The sequence below is a fragment of the Corvus cornix genome, chromosome 8, assembly GCF_000738735.6.
Source record: "Corvus cornix cornix isolate S_Up_H32 chromosome 8, ASM73873v5, whole genome shotgun sequence".
NCBI classification, from domain to species: Eukaryota; Metazoa; Chordata; class Aves; order Passeriformes; family Corvidae; genus Corvus; species Corvus cornix.
Genome location: NC_046338.1, coordinates 9796778 through 9815967, shown reverse-complemented (window position 1 = coordinate 9815967; position 19190 = coordinate 9796778). Strand labels below are relative to the sequence as shown.

Sequence of the window (19190 nt, the reverse complement as noted above, 5' to 3'; positions counted from 1 at the left end):
AGGTGATACCAGGTGAAGCAGGGATGGGGTCAAATGGATCAGGGAGGGATGGGGGAAGTTGAGTGTGGGATGGGGCTGGAATAGGGTCAGGTAGGTATGGGGCAAGTAGGATATGGGTCAGAGAAAGGATTAGGTAAAGGAGGGATGGTACCGGGCAATGGAAGGACTGAGGTGGGTTCGAGATGAGGTTGGGACTGGACAAGGCAAAGATGGATAAAGGGTGAAAGGTGTGCAGGGAGAGGGGCAATGGGGGATGGAGAGAGGTGGGTACAGGGTTGGAAGGACCAGGGAGAGGCAGAATGGAGGGGTCTTGTACCTCAGGGGGTGGCCCGATGACAGAGAGCAGGACGGGCAGAAGCACCAGCCCATTGAGCAGCCCCAGCAGCGTCAGGATGGTCAGCACCGCAAAGAAATACCTGATGGGGCCACAGGCACATGGGGTAAGCAGGCACAGCCATCATGAACCACATCCTATCCCAAATATGGCTTCCCATGCCACACACCCTGGCCCTGCCATGTCTCCCCCAGCCTCCAGGCAAGAAGGAATGGAAGTCCCCAGCAAGACATCCTCCCCAGCTGCCCCACATCCCCACCACCAGACGGGAGGCCGCCCCACCTACCAGCCCCCACTGCCAAGGCTTTTGTCGGGCAGCAAGTGGCTGGTTTATCTTTCTTCAGTGCTCACCTCATGATGAAGTCAAACTCAGAACCAGCCAGCATGAGGACACCCAGGAGGGTGGAGACAGCACCATCCATCACAGGGGCAAAAGTGTGCTCCAGTGCTGCGGCTGAGCGCACGTTCCTGCTCCCCGCAGCTGTCAGGAATCCCTGAGTGGGATGGAAATGTCATGCAGGGCTGTCCCCGTGTGCCACCCATGATGGGCCATCCATCAGCACATGGCCAGGGGGATGAGGGTGCCAGGGAATGGAAACTGGGATCTGCCTGTGCTCACCAGGGCCACGTGGACTGTAAACTCCACACCAATGCCCACCGAGGCGATGAGGATGACCACGGGGATGGCGCTCAGCTTGATGCCCATCAGCCCCATGATGCCAAACAATTCCACAGCCATCATGGCCAGGATGGAGACCTGGAGGGTGGTGGGGTCAGTGAGGGATGGCTTTGACTGGCTGTCCCCTCTCCCTGGCAAACCTGATCCTACTCCATATAGGGCAGCCTCACCTCACTGACCGTTTTCCCTCTATTTGGGGTGTCCTTCTGTCCCATTTTCTGGGCATAGTCCTCACCCTGCTCTGCATGGATGTCATCAAACCCCTGCCCACTACACACATTTCCTTCATAACGGGTTCCCTGACCCCTCCCTATGGGTGTTCCCCTCACATTCTTCTACCTGGATGTATCCAGGGCCCCCTGTTCCCTTGGTCGATGATATAACTGATCCCTCCATACAGAGTCCCCCACCTACTGCCACTCCCATATGGGCATCCCTTCCCCCCAGGGTGCCCCTGCCCACTCCATCACCCAATTCCCATGAAGCAGGTACTCAGGGACACTCAGCAGGATGGGAGAAAGGCTGGATGCCCCCGACCCCACCCATCAGGACCATCCCCATGCATCAGGGTGCGTACTCACGATGATGCCGGCGGTCCAGGGGTTGAGCAGCAGCAGGGCGCAGACAAAGAAGGTGCAGGCCAGCAGGATGCTGATGGCCAGCAGGAACCAGTGCCGCAGGCCAATGTACTGCTCCCAGAAGAGGAAGGGGTAGCCACTGGGGTAGCTCAGCACGCCGTGGCGCTGGGCAGCCTCTCGGCAGATGGCCCGTACGCTCTCAATTGCCTCCACAAAGTCAGATGTGCGACGCAGCCCGCTCAGGTAGAAAGGGAACTGGGCGAACTCCAGCGGCTGGGCTGCTGGGACTGGTGAGGAAATCACAGGCAGTATGAGGGTACAGGCAGTATGGGTGTACAGGCAGCACGAGAGCACCACAGTCACACCAGCCTGAGTGCAGCTTGGGCAGCCTGATGCCTGGCTGGGTAACACAGGCCTGGGGAGTGTGTAGGGAACAGACTGGGGTCAAGGTGGAGGGCATTTCTCTGCCTGCAGGATTTTTGTGCATTAGCAGCTTACTCTTTGTAGTGAGATGCTCATGGGCTGGAGCAGGGGTATGTTGCTAAGGGCACAGGGAATTTATGGTGGGATGCTCAGGGCGTGGGGTGCAGGAGGACGAAGGTGAAGCATGTGGAAGCAAGGCAGTTTACCTGATGGAGTAAGGGATGTGGGGGGTTTCCCTTCAGGGCAAAAAGGTGTAGGGAGTGGGGTACTCTGTAGGAGGATGCTGGGGGCAGAGGGGCACTGGGGAGCCCACCATGCTCACTCACTTCGCAGATTCTCGCCCGTGGTGTCGTACTTGTCATGAATCCACTCAGGGGGTGGGGGGTAGAAGTTGGCCTGGGAGGCGGCAAAGCCCAGGGGGTCGTTGCTGGCCCACACTGTCAGGCAGATGTAGAAGGTGTCAGGGGGGATGATGCCATTCTCGTCCACCAGCCGCCGCGTGGTCAGCTACAGGAAAGACCAGGAGCGGGCATGAGCTGGGCAGCTGGGGTGGAGTCATCCCCAGCCCAGTCAGCCCAGCCCTGTCACTACTCACCTGATTGAAGTTGAAGGGCTCCTTCTTGTTGCCAGTCTGGATGAGGAGCTTGTAGGCCAGTGCCCCATCCTCGGAGCCGTTGCGGTAGCTGTCATGGGTGATGCGCCCGGCCTGCCAGTCCCTGTCGAAGGTAGCCTGGAGCCCTGGGGATGCAGCATGGGGGATGAGTATCCCTGGGACACACCACCCTGCACACCACCCCATGTGACCCAGGGAGTGTGGTGCCAGAGGGATGGGCACACAGAAACCCCAGGGCTCAGCTTCCAGTGCTGGGCACCTTGGGACCACACTCCCCAGGGTACTGCACACAAGGGAAGGCATTCCCAGGCCAGTGGGGAGCATGCAGGCTGGGGAAAGGACTGTCAGGCAGGGGAGGTCATGGAGAAGAGGCATGTCCCTCACCTCGTAGCCAGTCCTGGAAGTAATGGAGCCACATTTTGGGCAGGTCGCGGTTGCCCTCCCGCACCACGTACTTGACAGTGCTGAAGGCCTGGTGCAGACTCAGCAGGGCAGCCTGGGCACCCGGGTAATGGAAGCCACCCTTAGTGACAATGAACATGTTGTAGAAGGAGAAGTACTTGAACTGGGCCGAGATGAAAGCGTGTGCCTTGGTGTCCCGTGGCACGATGTCCGTCAGGTAGAGGCCATCATGCACCATGGTGGTGCCGTAGAGGCTCAGTCCCAGCAGTGCCAGGAACAGCACCACCACTACCGCCTGTGGGGACAGAAGGCGGGTCAGGCAGGATCCTGTGCCACCCACCTGCTTTGAGTGGCACCACCACCAGGGCCGCTCCCACCTCACCTTGGTCCGGGTGCGCAGGAGGAGCGGGGCGTACTTCTCCCGGGCAAAGTCAGCGAGGCTCCAGCGACAGAAGGGCAGGGGGACACACTCCCGCCCGCCCTTGGCCTCATCCAGCTGGGACAGCAGATCCCGGGTGGAGCTGGATGGGGCGAAGACCTGCGAGCCCAAGGGGTCAGTGTGCGGCAGGAGGACAGCAGGTGAGGTGCACACCTGGGAGGTGGGTGGCAGGACGGTGACAATGTGGTGGCCTGAGGGGTCACACCGGGTGAAGGCTTGCACAGTGGTGGTGATCTGGGTGCTGGTGGCCATGCCAGGGTGCCCATAAGGAGACGGGTGGCAAGCATGGTTGTCGTTGGCGTCAGCAAGCTCTTGGGGCTGGATCTGGATGACCCGTGAGGAGCAAGGGCTGCATGGAGAGAGTGAAGGAGCAGAGAGAGGAGATGTTTAGTCACCCCAGTGACAGAGGGAACACTGGGGTCAGACCCATCCCAGCCAGCCCGGTGCTGGTACCTGTAGAAGCAGCAGAGGATGTCAAGCCTGCGTTTCTCCCGGCGGTGCAGGTCCAGGCTCAGGATAGCAGGGAAAACAAAGAGCACCATGGCGAAGTTGAACACCACAACCACTGCAGCCTGCAGGTATTGGGGGACACACATCAGAGCAGAGTCCGGCCATCCCTTCCCATCCCCTGGAAAGGGACCATGGCTCTACCTGGAGAGAGAAGGCGCGCAGGGCAGGGATAGGCACCAGGGCTGCCATGAAGAAGGCGATCATGTTGCTGACAGAGGTGAGAGTCACACTGGTCCCCGTGCGCTTCAGACACTCGCCCGTCCGCTCCTGCAGGGACAGAGAAGGCGTGGTGAGAGGGACCATAGGGAGGCAGGAGGAAGCCAAGAAGCCCCCGGGCAGTGCTCAGTGCTCACCTTGAAGGGGATGTGCTGGCTCGTCTCAGTAAAGGCGTGAGCCAAGAGGAACATGTCATCCACCCCAATGCCGAGGGCCAGGAAGGGCAGGACCTGCCACAGAGCAGTTGGTGTCAGTAGAGGGACATGGCCACCATTTGAGAGGAGACTTGACTACCCCAGAGCCCCCAGGGTCCTGCCCACCTCACAGTACCCAGCTCTTCCCCCAGCACATACCTGGGTGGTGGCTGCATTGAAGGAGATGCCCAGCAGTGAGCAAAGCCCCAGGCCAGAGGCAACGGAGAGAGCCACAAGCAGGACCCCAGCCAGGCCCACAGCCCCTTGGGACTTGGAGCAGTCCCACCGCAGCATGGTGACACAGGCGTAGGCCAGCTGGAAGAGCACAGTGGGTTAGCAGGGAGAGGGGGGCGGTGGAGGGCTGGCGGAGGACTGAGAGAAGGGGCACACGCACCATGAGGAGGTAGCCCCCAGCCACCCGGATGACGCTGACGTCAGAGAAGGACTTCATGATGTCGTTGAGCGTGGTGGTGGAGAAAGCGTGGACGCTCTGTGTGGCGTTGGGAGGGATGGAGTCCTGTGCCAGCTGCCAGAGGTGCACCCCATTAGAGGAGTCAGGACCCCCCTGCTCTACAGTACACCCGCCCCAGAGCCATTCAGGGTGTCAGCATCGCCACTGACAGTCCCCAGGGACCCACCGGACCACAAGAGAGTAGTGCCAGGACCTGTGGCCACATGAAAACCTGGGCACAGAGGGACGCCATGCACAGGCTCACTCCTGCCCAGCCCCATGTGGGGGCTGTTCCTGGTGCTCACCTCCACAAATTTCCTCTGCCAGGCCTCCAGGATGGCTCCCGCCTTCTCCTCGCTCCAGCTGATGTCATGGATCTCGTAGTCATCCTTGAAGTGCTCATAGAGCTGCCGGGGGCTCATGAGGAGGAACATGGTCTGCAGGGCCTCGGCGCTGGGGGACAGGCACGCACCTCGCTGGGACCAGCTGCAGTGCCCCAGGATGCAGGAATGGGTCCATCCCCCACCCCACAGCACCCATCCCCATCACAGACACCCAGGAGAGGACCCAGGCATCCTGCCCCCCTGCCCAGCCTTGCTCCAAAGTGCTGCGTTGCTCACTGGCCCCCCACATCAACCTCCCAGACAGCCCCACAGCCCCTCCTGCAGCCAGGGCAGGTGTCCTGCCCTGTGCCTGGGGATGCACACACCACAGCAGCTCTCACCGTAGCAGCTTCCCCTGGGAGTCTTTGGTTGTGCCGCCTAAAATCAGCTCCTGCTGCCAGCGCATGAACTTCCTGGAGAAGCCGTGGCAGCCCCCCGAGAGTTCAGCTGGGATGTCGGGGCTCTGCAGGTGGAGGGGAGGTGTCAGGATCGTGGGGCAGGCAGGAGAGCAGTAAGCCCCCACACCCAATGCTGGTCCTCATGGACTGTGACCCACCTGCTGGCTCTGCTTGTTGGGGGCACTGGGGGGACACTGGGGGTCCTGGGGGTCCAGGCAGGGCCGCTCCATGTAAGCCTGTCCCACCTCTGCCTTGTCTAGCAGCTCTTTGAAGCCTTCCAAGGATGTGAACTGCCCCAGCTCCTCCATCAGCTGCAGAGGGTCCAGGTTGCTCCACTGGATGTCTGGGCGGCCCCTGGGCAGAGAGCAGCACTGGGGTCATGGGGGATGCCAAAACCACATGCAGTACCACCACCACCATTGCCAACCCATCCTGTGGATGCTGGGGGTGCCCTCAAAGGCAGGATGTGAGGATGCAGATGAGCAGCATCAGTCTCCAGCGCATCCCTTACCCCCTCCCGGGGCCGCCCACAGCATCCCCCGTGCCCTGTGTGCCGCAGCGGGCCATGCCCCGAGTCAAGTAGCGTGCCTGATCCTGTTAGTCCGGGACAAAGCGGGGGGAGCCGGCCCTGCTGCCTGGCCCCGCTTTGTGTGAGCAGTCAGGCCGATTACTGCCCGTGGGCTAACATCTTGATAGAGGGGAGCAGGCAGGCAATAGCTCCTGGTATCCCTTACAGCCCTTCCTGCCATTTTTCCCCAGGCTGGAGTTTGAGGCTCAGCAGAGGTCCTGGGGGCTCAGCACAGTGCTGGGTGTGGAGTAGGTTCTTGGAGGTCCAGCAGGACCCCACGGGACTTGGATACCCAGGAAAAGGGTTCTTCCCATTGCCTGCAGATGCTCTGCTCCCTCCACCCCAGCCTGGGGAGCTGGGGGCCAGCTTCCAGCCTCACTTGGCTTCTTTTTTAGGACAGAAAGGACACACAAAAAAGCCAATAACCCAGCCCAGTGCTCCAAAGAGGGGAAGAAAAAGCCCCGAGCAAGTGTGGGCTCTGGGGAGAAACACAGCCTAATAATTCATGAAGGCTGGCTGGGCCAGAGCCGGCCGCTCGAGATTCCCACATACCAACCGGAGCTGCTGCTGCTTCCAAAGAGAGCCCCTTTTATCTGCTTTCGCTTGCTTCACTGAGCCAGGGCAAATCCCTTTGTCTTTCCATAGATTGCTGCTCTTTGTTCTCCCAGCTCCCGCCCCGCTCACCCCTCGGCGTTAAAAAGGGGGACGAGTCCCCATGGGCTGGCCGGCACTCAGCCGGGGTGCCCGCCCGGGCACCCGTTCACTCGGCTTCGAGGAGAGTTGAGTCCCATCGCTGCTCTGGTGCCACCCTGCTTGCCATGTACCCCAGGCCCAGGACGCTGCCCACCCTGGCAGGCAATGCCACCAGCATCCCGTTGGGCACAGACACCCCAGCCCCACTTGCTCCTGCTCCCTGCAGTTCCCCAGCCTGGGATGGGGAGAACCTGAGGTGTTGGGGGGGCAAAACCAGCCCCCTAGTCCTGGCTGGGGATGCTGCGGCCCCTTTCCCCTCCTCCCGTCCGCAGCAGCCTGAATAAGGCCACTATTTCATCTATTTGGCAAGGGGCAGCTTTCAGAGCAGCATTAGCATGAGAAAGCACAGGGCTGCGTTTACTGACAATGCACAAGCCGCCCCAGCTCTCCCGGACAAACACACCCGTAAACAGAAGGAATGTGGGGGAGGCTCCCCCGGCCCAGCCCGGGGTCCCCAGCCCCACCACCGTGGTGCGAGGAGCCGGCTGGGAGTCACTCGCCACCCAGCCCAGGAACTCTGTGCCCTCCGCACCCCTGGACACAGCTCAGGAGTGTGGGTGCCCCCTCACAATCGTGGCACCCACAAAGCGCTGCCAGGGGCAGGAGAGCAGCCTCAGGGACTGCCCGCAGCACAGCCACTGTCCCCGCATCCCCATCCCTGGCTGGTGGGAAAGCACGGCATGGCAGGGATGGGCAGCTCCTGCCTGTGGGCTGCAGCCCCCCTGCAGCAGTGCAGCCCTACCTGTGCCACCGAAGCCAGGCAGGGGAGGACAGGGACCCGTCCCCAGGGTGTTGACCCAGCAGGACAGCAATGGTGGTGGGACCAGCCTAGGGCTGAGCAGGACAAGCTGCAGCAGCACTGAGGCACCTTAGAGCAGGCAGAGCCAAGCTGCAAAGGGAGGTCAAGCACAGCCCCTTGGCAGCATCCCCAGCTCCTGCTCCCACCCATGGCCCTCCCATGCCTCAGGACAGTGCCACACACACACTCACGGGAGATAGGCTGAGCCTCCCTGCAGCTTGGAGCCTTCCCAGAAGCAGTCCAGTGGTGTCAGGATCACACAGGGGAACAGCTTCTCTATCATCTGTAGGAGGAGATGCAAGGGGTCAGCAGGGAGGGATCAGATCCCCCAGTCTCCCCCAGCCTTGCTGGGCCTCCCAGACCTGGGTCTTCCCACATCCAGCCAGCAGTGCTTTCACAGCACCTGGGGCTGACAAGCCCTGTCCCCACCACAGCCCGTCCACTGCCATTCTTTGATGGACTGATCCCGTGGGTCAACAGCCACCCCCAGGGGCTCCGGGGGGCCATCCGTGACCAGCACTTACCCTCTCGATCATGCCGTTCTCAATGATGGGGACACCCGACTTGTAGCAGATCTTGTTCAAATCCCACGATCTGGAAAGGCAGAAGGAGGAGCTGAGAATGGGCATATCCCACCGGGGACATGACAAAGGGTAGGGGGATGTGCGGGCACGGCGGGGGTCCCCGTCCCCCATCTGGAGCCGGACTCACTTTCCGTACAGTGAGACTTGAACCTTGCTGGCAGCCAGGGCCGCCTCGAGGTGGAGCTGCAGGGCCTCCTGCGTCAGGATGTTATCCCCATCCTTCTTCGGGGTCTGGATCAACATCTGGGAGGTGTAGACGGACTCCTCGCCCAACTTCTCCTTGGTGTAGCGCAGCTCCTGGCTCACACGGCTGCCCGCTGTGGAGGGGACCATGATGTGCCCTGTCAGTGCCAGGGCAGGCAGAGCCCCCATCCCACCAATTTGTCCTGCCCACTAGCAGGGAATGGGACGAGCAGAATCAAGGCCGCGCAGCATCAGATGGTACCACATTAACTCACAGGGGCTTCTTGGTGTGGGGTTCCCCAATTGCTGCATCCTCTGGGTGCTCACACCCAAGGGATCCAAACAGGGACCACCTGAGGACACACTGGACCAGGCATCCCCCTTCCCACCAACACAGTACCCAGCACCTGAACAGCTTGTTGAGTTTGCTTTTCCCGGGAAAAATCCACAGACAGATGATTGGTGAAGCAGAGCAGACCCAACCTGCCCACTCCCACCTGTGCACTGTGGTGGGTGCTGCAGATGCCCAAAACCAGCCCACAACATAGGAAGCAAAAATGGGGGCACCCCAAGCTAGCCCAGCTCCTGCATGGCACCCCAAGGCAGGCCGGGAATGAGTATAGGGAGAGGCAGGCACCCCAAAGTCCTTGCAGGTGTAGGCTGCCCCACGAGAGGTTTGGGGACAGGGGAGAGAGGTGGTGCTGGGGACATCACTCTTCCCTGCCAAGGCTCTGGGATGTGTTCCCCTTCAGCAGCAGGAGAGCTCCAAGCACAGCAGGGCCAAGGTTTCCGGCTGAAGCCGCCGACTTCATTTGTGGCTGCCTCGGCGTGGAAGAGGAATCCCCTCCCAGCCAACGTGGCTGGGGCTGGGACCAAACCCTGCATGGCATTTTGTGTGGCTGAGCACCATCCCGGGGACAGTTGTCCCCATCCCCTTCGAATGCGGGGCTCCCATCCCTCCTGGCGTAGCAAAGGGGAGACAACACAGCCCGGAGGAGGGTGGGAAGTGGATCCTGAGACCCCTCCCAAGTGCAGCACTTGGCTGCCCTGCTCCCAGCCCCCTGCCCAGGGTGGGAGGGATGCTGCCCTGGCACATCTGGGGTGTAGCCTCCATCCCAGTGCCACCCACTGGAGTACCCCAGGATGCCCGGCATGGGATGCATCTCAAGGCAGTGCTGCTGGCAGGGGCGAGGCCAGCTCCTGCCCAGCCCCAGGAAAGCAGGGGGAGGTCACGATTCATCTGCAGCAGGACGCTCCCTCAGCAAGAGGCGGGGGCCCCGGCGGGCCTGGCCCCCCGCCAGCACCGAGGAGGCCATAGTGAGACCGCAAATAAGGAGCAGAATCTTCCCTTTTAATGACTTATTATATGGGTTGGTGTTTTGGTTTTTTTTTTTTTCCTCTGCTTTTTGGGAACGGGGAGGGCAAAGCATCTTTATTGTTCCTGGCTGGGCCAGGGAGCAGCTGGTGTCCATCAGATGCCAGTTGGGATAGAGGTTGTGCCAGGGACAGGGAGGGGGGGACATGGCCACGGCTTTTGTGTGTGTGTCAGAGGGGATAGCAGCACCCAGGGTGAGGGGACGAGGACACAGGGAGGGTGGGTGTCGGGGCGGGGGGGGGGGGGAGGGGGAGAAGCCGGACGCCCATCCCGTTCCCAGCAGGCTGGGAGGTCGGGCAGGAGGTGCGCCAGGCTGCTCTGATCTCAGCCATGCCACCCACGCCGAACCCGGGCGGGAGGTGGGACACAGCGATGAGGGGGTGCCCGACAGCGCTGCTGCTCCCGGGGGATGCATCCTGCTACGCCCTGCCGGCATCTCCGCCCAGCGCGGCTGCGGGAGGAGCCACACATCTGCAAGCATGGGGTGGGGGCGAGCCCCCCGAAAAATTAAAGAGAGAAAAAAAAAAAAATAAAAAAGAGAGAGAAAATAAAAAGCCGTCCCTTGTAATTAGTGTTAATTTGGAACAGGGCACTTCGAGCCGTCAGCAAGCTTCAAAGGCCGTGAGGAAGCCTCAAATTCCAACACCCTAATTAACCAAAGAGCAACATGAAAAGACAAGGCAGCGCACACAGGGCTGCCAAGGACACTTCAAACGGGCGCGCGCCCGCCGGCCGGCCAGCCCGGGAGCGGGGCGAGACGCCCCACGCCGCACGCAGCCCCCCGGCCCGGGAGGAGGCTGGGGGGGCACCCCGATACCAACAATGAGCACGTTAATGAGGAACTGTATGTAAAATCTTCCTTTTTTCGTTGTTGTTGTTGTGTTGTTGTTTTGTTGTTGTTGTTGTTGTTTTGTTGGTTTTTTTTAAAATTCCAATTAACAAAGGGAGCCCTTGGCTTTTTCATGCAAAGGGCTCTCTGGTTCCAATCAGGCGTCCGGTCCTGCTTACTAACAGCCTGCTCTGCTCCCCGACAGGGTTTGGCTTCACTGCCCTGGACCGCCACATCCCCCCGAAATCCCACAGCAGGGCTTGGGGGCAGGACAGTGCCCCGAGGCAGTCATGCCCTGCAGGAGCATCCTCGCTGGGGTGGGCACTGCTCCTTGGTACCACTGGCTGAGGGTTTCATGCTGGGGGGGTCACGGGGTGCAGGCTCAGAGCAGTTCAGGCTGGACGGTGTATTGGGATCCTATGCCCACTTGCACTCCAAACAGCCGGGGTGCAGAGCAGGCTCCTCCTGTGCCCAAGCAGGGAGAGTGGATGCCAAGGATGGGACAGGGTCCCTGGCAGCGAGGGCGGCTGCGTGTGCGGCTGCCTCCCATCCACAGGCCACGCGGGGGGAGCCCTCCCCATAATTACAGCATCCGCCACAAAATTATAGAGCAGGGCCGGAGCCTCCCTGCCCCCTTCCCGGCCACCCTGCCTGAGCCATTCCCCTGCCACTGCTCCCTAAACCCTCCTGGCACAGGACCTACAGCAGGCACTGCAGCCAGCTCACCCTCACACAGTGGGACCAACTTGTGCCCTCAGCTGCTCCAGCCAAGACAGAGCTTCAGCCCCTGTGTTGCCCCCCTGCCCTGGAAGCTCATTCCACATCCCCCCCAGGGGCAGCCAGAACCTCCCAGACTCAGAGGGTTTGGGGTCAGATGAGCCCATGCCAGGTCTTGCAAAGCCCCCCAGCCCGGGGCTGGCTCCCTCGCAGCCAGCCGGCTGTTTATGACAGCAAGGGGACCTCCCACCATGCTCTCCCAGTGCAGGAGGTGGACAAACCTCGTGGTGCCCTGTCTCCAAGCACCCAAGGGTGGGGGGCAGCGAGCTGAGTGTGCCAGGGCAGCATGTCTGGGTGGCATGGGGAGGGCAGTGGGTCGGGGCAGGCTGCCAGCCCCACACAGAGCCCTCCCTGCCTGTCAAGGGTGAAGGCGAGGGAGGGATGTGGGAGGTGCTGGGGACCACAGAGAGGCACTGGTGTCTCCCCACGAGACACATGCTGCAAAAACCAGGCTGTGTCCCCTCAGGGTGGGTAGAGGCCATGGTCAACAGCACTGCCACCACACTGCAGATGGTACCCAGACACTGCCAGTGTTGTCACCACTTGGGTGACTTGGGTGGGACAGGATGGCGGGGAGGGAACACTCCTGGGTATGCATTCTTGCTTGGCCCCCAAAAACCAGGCCCTGTCCCGCTTGGTGTCATGGGGCTAAGGGATGTGGCAACAAATGTTGTTGAGTCCCAGATTCGGCTGGTGCACAGCTGATGACAGGGGATGCTGCAGCCCTGGCCCCAGCTCCAGCTGGGCCCACTAGCAAGGGACTTGACGAGCAGCCCCCTTTCTACAGCACAACATCCCAGTGCTAGGGTTGGAAACCACCACAAAGGCACAGCTGGGAGTGGGGCAAGGTCAAGTTGAGATCCCCTGGGAAAAGCCATCCCCATGGGGAACCCCCTTTGCAGTACCCCCACTGCTACAAGAGGCACCCACGGGGGCAAACAGCGGCACAGACTGAGTGCATCCCGCTGGCAGAGATGCCCACCCTGGGTGATTAGAGCCCCGGAGGCTTCAGAGGGATGCCAGAACCATCCTGCAACTCAAGCACTATCCCGTATCCCAGTGGGAGGGGGTCCCGAGGCACCGCCCCAAGCATCCCTCGGCTGCAGCTTCCCCGTGCTGAGCGGCGTGCAAGCCGGAGGCCACCTTCAAAGTGTTGTGGGGCGGATTAGCTGGATTAGGGAGGCAGTGAAAGGACCCATGCTGCTCCGGAGGAAGTCTCGCCCAGGGCACACTGAAAGAGCCATTTTTACCTGTCCCGGCCGCTACCGCCAGCCTCGCCAAAAGCCCGGCGGCCCCATCCTGTCAAAACACGTCCTCCCGGCCCCATTCACCCCACGGCTGGTCCCGGGAAGGGGGGCAGCTGCGTGACAGATGGGTGCCCCCAGCAGCACCAAGGGACGGACGAGGGCTCGGCGCCGCCCCAGCACCTCCAACTAAACCCAGCCCCACCGAAGGGGCTCCCAACTAAGTCAAGAGGGGCGGCAGAAGACGGGGATGCCTTCAAAAAGCCAGCGGCGGAGGGGCTGAAAGGGCCCGTTTGGGGCCAGCTCCCCAGCCGCCGGCCCCGGCCGAAGTCTTTTGTTTAACGGCAAAGCTAAATTAATGTCTTTATTACCCCAAATCGGGGGGCGGCGGTTCCCAGCACAGGGAGGGGGGCAGCCGGGAGCTCGCACCGCCCCGGCCAGCGCCGAGGGGACAGCGCGACCCCCGAAAAAGAGAGAGAGGGGGGAAAAAAAAAAGGGGGGGGGGGAGAGGGGATTCAGTTGGGAACTATTCACCGCTAAGACTCCTGTCAGCATTGACATAAATTTCCACTGGTGTTGGCATTTAGGCATTTGCCATTTCCATATGTATAGGGCTGCCTGTACTAATTATGCTAATCACCCCCTCTGTTGGCTGCTGTGAAAAATGGCCACATTAGGCACTCCACTGCTTGCTAATGTCACTTAATGTGTGGTTGAAACATACATTCATCCCCCTCTGAATGGTGAAATTTTTCCACATTGCTGGCTTCATTCAGGCAAGAAATGAATTTTTTGAACTCAGACCACTTTTCCAGGCCCGAGGGAGAGGCAGATAATAAAACCCTCTTCTTGGGCCCTGGCGCTGCCCCCTCCCAGCCGCCAAATAACATTTAAAACACACAAAAAAAAGAGCCCCTTCCCTAAGTCCGTAGATATGTCCAAGTTAAAAAAAAAAAAAAAAAAAAAAAAGAGGGGAAAGAAAAAGGAAAAACACTTTCTAGGAAATAAAAAAATATATAAGTTGAAAAGCAAAGCAAAATGGATAGGGGCAGACAAGCCACAGCCATCTGTAAAGAGTCTTCCAGTCTCTTTGGGTTAATTAGCAAAATTTTCCAGCCCAAAAAAGCTGATCAAGCTGTCAAGGAAGGGAAAAGGAAGAGCAAGAGGTTTTGCACTCACCTCCCAAAGATAAATAAATAAAGGTGAACTGCCTGGACCCCATCTTCTGGTGGGTGGGGGGCTACTGGGTGAGCTTCCTTCTCCCCCCTCCCTTCTTGAGAAGAAAGGTTCTTTCAGAGCCAGAGGGGACTTTGGAGCAGAGGGGAGAGCCAGGCAGGCAGGTTTTTGGGATAACAGGGACCTCAGGAGTTCGTGGCAGCAACATCCCAGCTGCTTCTCACTCCTCCAAGCCCCTGAGGACAGGGGCACAGTGTCCCCACAAATACCCAGACCCTGCAAACAGAAGACAGCAGGGTCCTGAAGGAAAAATCCCACCAGGCCAAGCAAGACAGTCCCCAAGGACCCTGGGCTGTCCCTTCCCTTCCCGCAGAGCAATACCTGTGTCACCACACCCTAAGAAAAATGGGGACCCTCTTTCCCCAGGACACCCATCTGGAGACAGAGCAGGGACATGGCAGTCCAGGAGCCACCCCTTAGGAGTGAAGCCAGCTCTGGCCAGATCCTAGCAGGCGTCTTGCTGCCCCAGACACGGGGACAAACTGCCATTAGAACCCCCCAACCTGTCAGTACCAGCCCCACACAGCCCCCCCAGATTCACCCTCTCCTTTCTCAGCCCCTGCACAAACATCCCACCCCACAAACCCACCCGCCGGCAGCAACGAGACCACCCACCTCTCCGTGTGCCCACCCAGGAATGGCTGTGGCATCCCACTCAGCCCCACTGCTGCTGTCCCACACCCCTCCACGGGACCCACCAAGCACAGTGGGGACAGGGGCTGGGAAGAGGGGCCACACAGACAGCGGAGAGGGCGTTCAATCCCCGTCCTTGGCTTCCTGTTGTGGCTTTCCCATTCCCTATGCCCCTCTCTCTGCAAAGAGAGTCAGCCAGTGTCTCCTCTCCGTCTTTCCCTGTCGCGGGGGGAGCTCCAGGCTGCATCCCAGCCCTATCCTGGGTGCCGAGGAAGGGATGCCCTGTGCCAAGAACTGTTGCAGAGATCAAAGAAGGACAAAAGCCACTGCCAAGAGGGTTGGGGGTGTCTCAGCTTTGTGCCCCAAGCTGAGAACAAGGGAGTAAATTCCCCTCACCCCCATAAGATGAATCCTATTTCATCCCACCAGCACATTTGGGGTGTCCATGACCCCTCCAAGAAAGGGACAGGGTCTTCTCCAGGGAGACTCGGCAGCTCTTTGAGAGCGCGACGGCTGTGCGGGGCGCTCGGCTGTTCCGGTTAGGAATTAACCCGGCCTTCCTTTGAACCAGCCCTCAGCGCTATAAATCAGGCAGACCCATTCACCACCCAGGGCTCTGCCTGCCCAGAGCTTGCCTCCCCGGCCCCTTGGCCCTAAAGACGCCCTGGGAGAGCCAGGAACAGCTGCCAGGTGTCTAGAGGTAACTCAACACTCGCCGCTAGCCGGGATTTCAAAGCCTCCGAGTGGCTAATTGCTTCGGAGGAGCCTAATTGAACATTTCCACAGTCGAGTCCAATTTATGGGGTGACACAGCCTCCTTCCATCTCCCAAACAGGGATGCAGGTCAGGCGTAACCCCAGAACACCGCAAGAACCCCTCAGCCAACTCCCTGGTCTAAGGACATTCCCAGAATTGGGACAGGGGACCCTCTGCTTTCCCACAGTGGCTGGGATCACAGCCGAGGCTCAGGAGGACATACCATCAGTATGGCCCGAATGCTGACCCCAGTCATGGGGCCAGAACAGGGCTGCCCCACCCTGCTCCCCTCTTTGGGGAGGAGGGGGATGGGACAGCAGTACCATGCTCCCATGGGAAGCAGCTCCCTTCCCTCCCCTGCTCGCCAGGATCCCAGCTCCCAGAGGGCTGAGCTCAGCCTGAAGCGGGGACTGTCTGGCACAGGGTCACACTCTGCTTCTGCAGCTCTGGGACCTCACCTGGGTGAGGTGGTTTGGGCTGGAGCATCACCACCCTTCATCCCTCAGCCTGGCTAGGCAGAGGCAGGTGATCAGGTACAGTCGCCACAGGCTTCCTGAAACCCTAAACCACCCTGCCCCTGAGCTGGGACTCACTGGGCTAGGATGATGGGCCTGGGATTCCCTGCGCACATACCCTGCCCCTTAGACATCCCACAGCGCTGCCTCAGGGCTAGGATGAACCACACTCCCACAAGCATCTCACAGACCCAGAGGAGGTAGGAGCTCAGGGACCCTGGGGATCCTAAACCTTTGGAACCAAGCTGATGAGACACCAACTTTTCCAGCCAAGGAGCAAGAACTGCATTGCTTCAGCCTGGCAAAGTGGTACCAGGCTCACTGCAGAGGATGCACACTCCAACCCTGCCACACACCAGGGAATGTGAGAAAATAGGGGCTGAGAAAAAACCCAAAGCAGCTTCAAGTGCTCTGGATCCAACCACACAGTCTGGGAAATTGTGTCCCGCTCTCCAGGGGCATCCAGGCCCTCCTGTCCCCTGATAATGCCCATCACCACAGCAGCAGGATGGGGTGCAGTGATCAGGGCAGGGTATACACGGGGGATGCTCTGATCTCACCAGAAAAGTGAAGCTGAGACCAGTAATGAGGCCAGGACCTACAGATGGTTATGGGGTGCAGCTCCACAGCTGATACACGAGACTGAAAGTGTCACTGCAAACCTTCCTCCCACATCTTGACCCATGTGTGCCTGCCAGGGACCCCATGGGACTAAAGCCATCTCAGACGCATCATCATTGTCGGTCACAGGTTGTGCCAGCGCCTGAGGACACTGGGGCTGTGCCTCCCAAGAGCAAGGCACAGAGGGGTCTGCCCCAAGTGCACACTCCCGGGGGAAGAGCCCTGTCAGGAAGGACAAGGGGAGGCTCTGAGTATCACCCTTGGCATCACACGCCATCCTCAGCCTGGCACTGCAGATCCAGAGCAGGGACTGTGCGCAGACCCAGTGCACCCGCTGCCCAGGAAGGGGCAGGACACCCCAGGTCAGCGGTGTTTCACCACGGAGTGAAAAAAAAAATTAAATCCAGTCCCTGACACTGAAGAGGATGGGAAGCCATGAGAAAGAGAAGGTTCCTGAGAGAGGCCCCCGGCACCCACACTACAGCCAGACCGCAGTGTGGGGGAAATCCCCCAAGAGCAGCCGCAGTTGCTCCTGGCTGTGCCCGTGCGAGCAGGGAAGCACAGTGGGGCACAGGAAAAGCCGTGTTTCTGGGCGCTTCCAGCCGTCCCCAGGCTTGGCCCCTTCCCCATCCCACTCTCCACCCTGATGTGCCGCAAGTCCCATTCCCCTTAACAGGAACAACCACAGCCGCTTTCCTGGCCACAGTTCTACAAAACTCTTGACTCCTTGCTACCCCAAAAGCACAATAAAAATTCAATGGAGCCGGAGCCACGACCCAGAGTGAGGGAACCACGGAGGGAGCACGTCCCTGCTTCAGCAGCCACGGCTCAGGCGCTGGCTGGACCGGGAGGTATCACTGGATTTCTCTGCTACGTGTTGCAGCGGAAAGGGGTGATGGAGACGAGATCCGGGGAGGGGGGACAAACACCCTTGGGGAGTGGGGAGCAGGTGGGAAAGCCGGGCATTCCTGGGCAGAGGTCCGTGCGTGCATCTGTGTGCAAGCAGCCAGGGAGCGCAGAGCTCTTTTTTTTAAATTAAAAAAAAAAAAAAAAAAAAAAGGGGGTGGGAGAGCAAAGTTGCTTCTATTGTTGAACCAAATCCAAGAGTAGCTGAGGACCACACAGGGAGCGGGGCGTGGGGGAGGAGGCAGCGCTCCCGCACAAAGATGGCTGACACCCCTCCGCTGAGCAACATCTGCCCCTGCACAGCACCCCGCGGGGACCCCCGCCCGGGGGATCCCCCCGCCGCGCCCGGCGGCACGGACGGGGGGTACGACTCGGGGCGCTGCCCCCCCAGGGCCCCCCAAAGCCGGAGGGAGGCGCAGGAAAAGCAAATCCCAGACCCGTGAAGCGGGGCTGCAGGGATCGGGGAGAGAAAATCCACGCTGGAGTTATTAATAACAAAGGAGGGGGATCAGCCGCTTCCACTCGGAAACGGGGATTTGCTCCTGCCTGACCCTACCCGCGCTCCCGTTCCTCCCGGGCAAGGGTCCCGGGCCGGGACTGGCGGCTCCGCGGCGCCGGCTCTGCCCCGGTGCGGGCTGCGGCCGTCCCCGGGGGTTCTTCCCACCGGGAGGGGGGTGTCCAGCACCATCCCCGTCGCATGTGTCTGCACCGTCCCGCGGGGACCCCCGTCGGGACACGCGTGGGGGTCCCTCTGCAACTCGGCACCACGCACTCGCGCAAGGCGCAGCCCGAGCGGCCGCGCACACGGGACCCCCGCTCGTGGGCACCCACGGGCCCGTCCTCCGCGGCCCCGCTGGCGGGACGCCCGGCGGCGGCATCCTCATCTTCCTCCTCCCGCCCCGCTCCCGCGCTGTCACCTGCCTGCCGGCCGGCCCCGCACTCCGCGCCGCGCGTGGGGGACAAAGCCGCGGCCGGGAGAGGGACCGGGACCGTTCCCACGGGCGGCCGAGCCCGCAGGGCCGCGCTTACCTTCCACCCAGAGGTGCTCGATGTCGGTCTCGATGGAGGCCACCCGTAGCCCCACGGCCAGCGCCCCGAACACCAGCAGCCCCACGAAGAGCACCTTCCCGCAGTGCCGCTGGATCCGGCAACCCAGGGCGAAGAGCAGCGCCTGAAAGCGGGCCCGCAACCACAGCGGGGTCCTCTGGCCCACGGCCCTGCCCTGCGAAGGGGGCGAGGATCGGGTCAGCCCGGGAGAGGAGACGGGGGAGCCCCTGCCCAGGGAAGGGGACCCGCAGCGGGGCGGGATGCCCGCGGCCGCCGCGCTCTGTTGGCTGCGGAGCGGGACCGTGAGTGCCGGAGGTTCACGGAGCCGGGGGACAGGGGGATCCCCGCACCCGCCCGGCCCGCCCCGGGCTCCTCCACGCTCTCCGAACTCCCCTCCCCGGCCCACAGCCTCCGCGAGAGCGGGCGATGCTCGCCCCTCACTCACCTCGGGCAGCGGCTTGCGGCGGGCGGCGCGGAGCGGCGGCGGCGCGGCGCGGGGGGGCTCGGCCGGCATGGCGGGGCGGCTGGCGGGGCTGGGCACCCCCGTTATGTGGGGCCGAGCGCGGCGGCGGCCCCCATGCGCGCGGCGGGGCCGTGCCGGTGCCGGTGCCGGTGCGGATGGAGGGCTGTGTGTGCGCCGCCGGCCGCCCGCCGCGCCTCTAAAGGGGAGGCGGGGGCGGGGGGCGCCGGGGCCGCGCCGCCGCCGCCGCTCCCATTGGCCGCCGCCGCCGCGGCAGCGCCCAT

General features: G+C 61.4%; 1 protein-coding gene across 1 annotated transcript in view; it reads right to left on the bottom strand.

Moving 5' to 3' along the window:
• Positions 1-19190, bottom strand: part of PTCH2 (patched 2) — a 21576-nt gene extending 2386 nt beyond the window's left edge. Inside the window, 22 exon segments of the mRNA XM_039556107.1 lie at positions 317-416; positions 686-828; positions 954-1091; positions 1595-1878; positions 2341-2521; positions 2610-2752; positions 3012-3324; positions 3412-3817; positions 3922-4040; positions 4120-4245; positions 4332-4424; positions 4548-4703; positions 4783-4914; positions 5145-5292; positions 5564-5685; positions 5779-5974; positions 7932-8023; positions 8265-8334; positions 8452-8641; positions 18429-18621; positions 18892-19118; positions 19121-19190. Of these exon segments, the coding sequence (XP_039412041.1) occupies positions 317-416; positions 686-828; positions 954-1091; positions 1595-1878; positions 2341-2521; positions 2610-2752; positions 3012-3324; positions 3412-3817; positions 3922-4040; positions 4120-4245; positions 4332-4424; positions 4548-4703; positions 4783-4914; positions 5145-5292; positions 5564-5685; positions 5779-5974; positions 7932-8023; positions 8265-8334; positions 8452-8641; positions 18429-18621; positions 18892-19118; positions 19121-19190 (3642 nt within the window).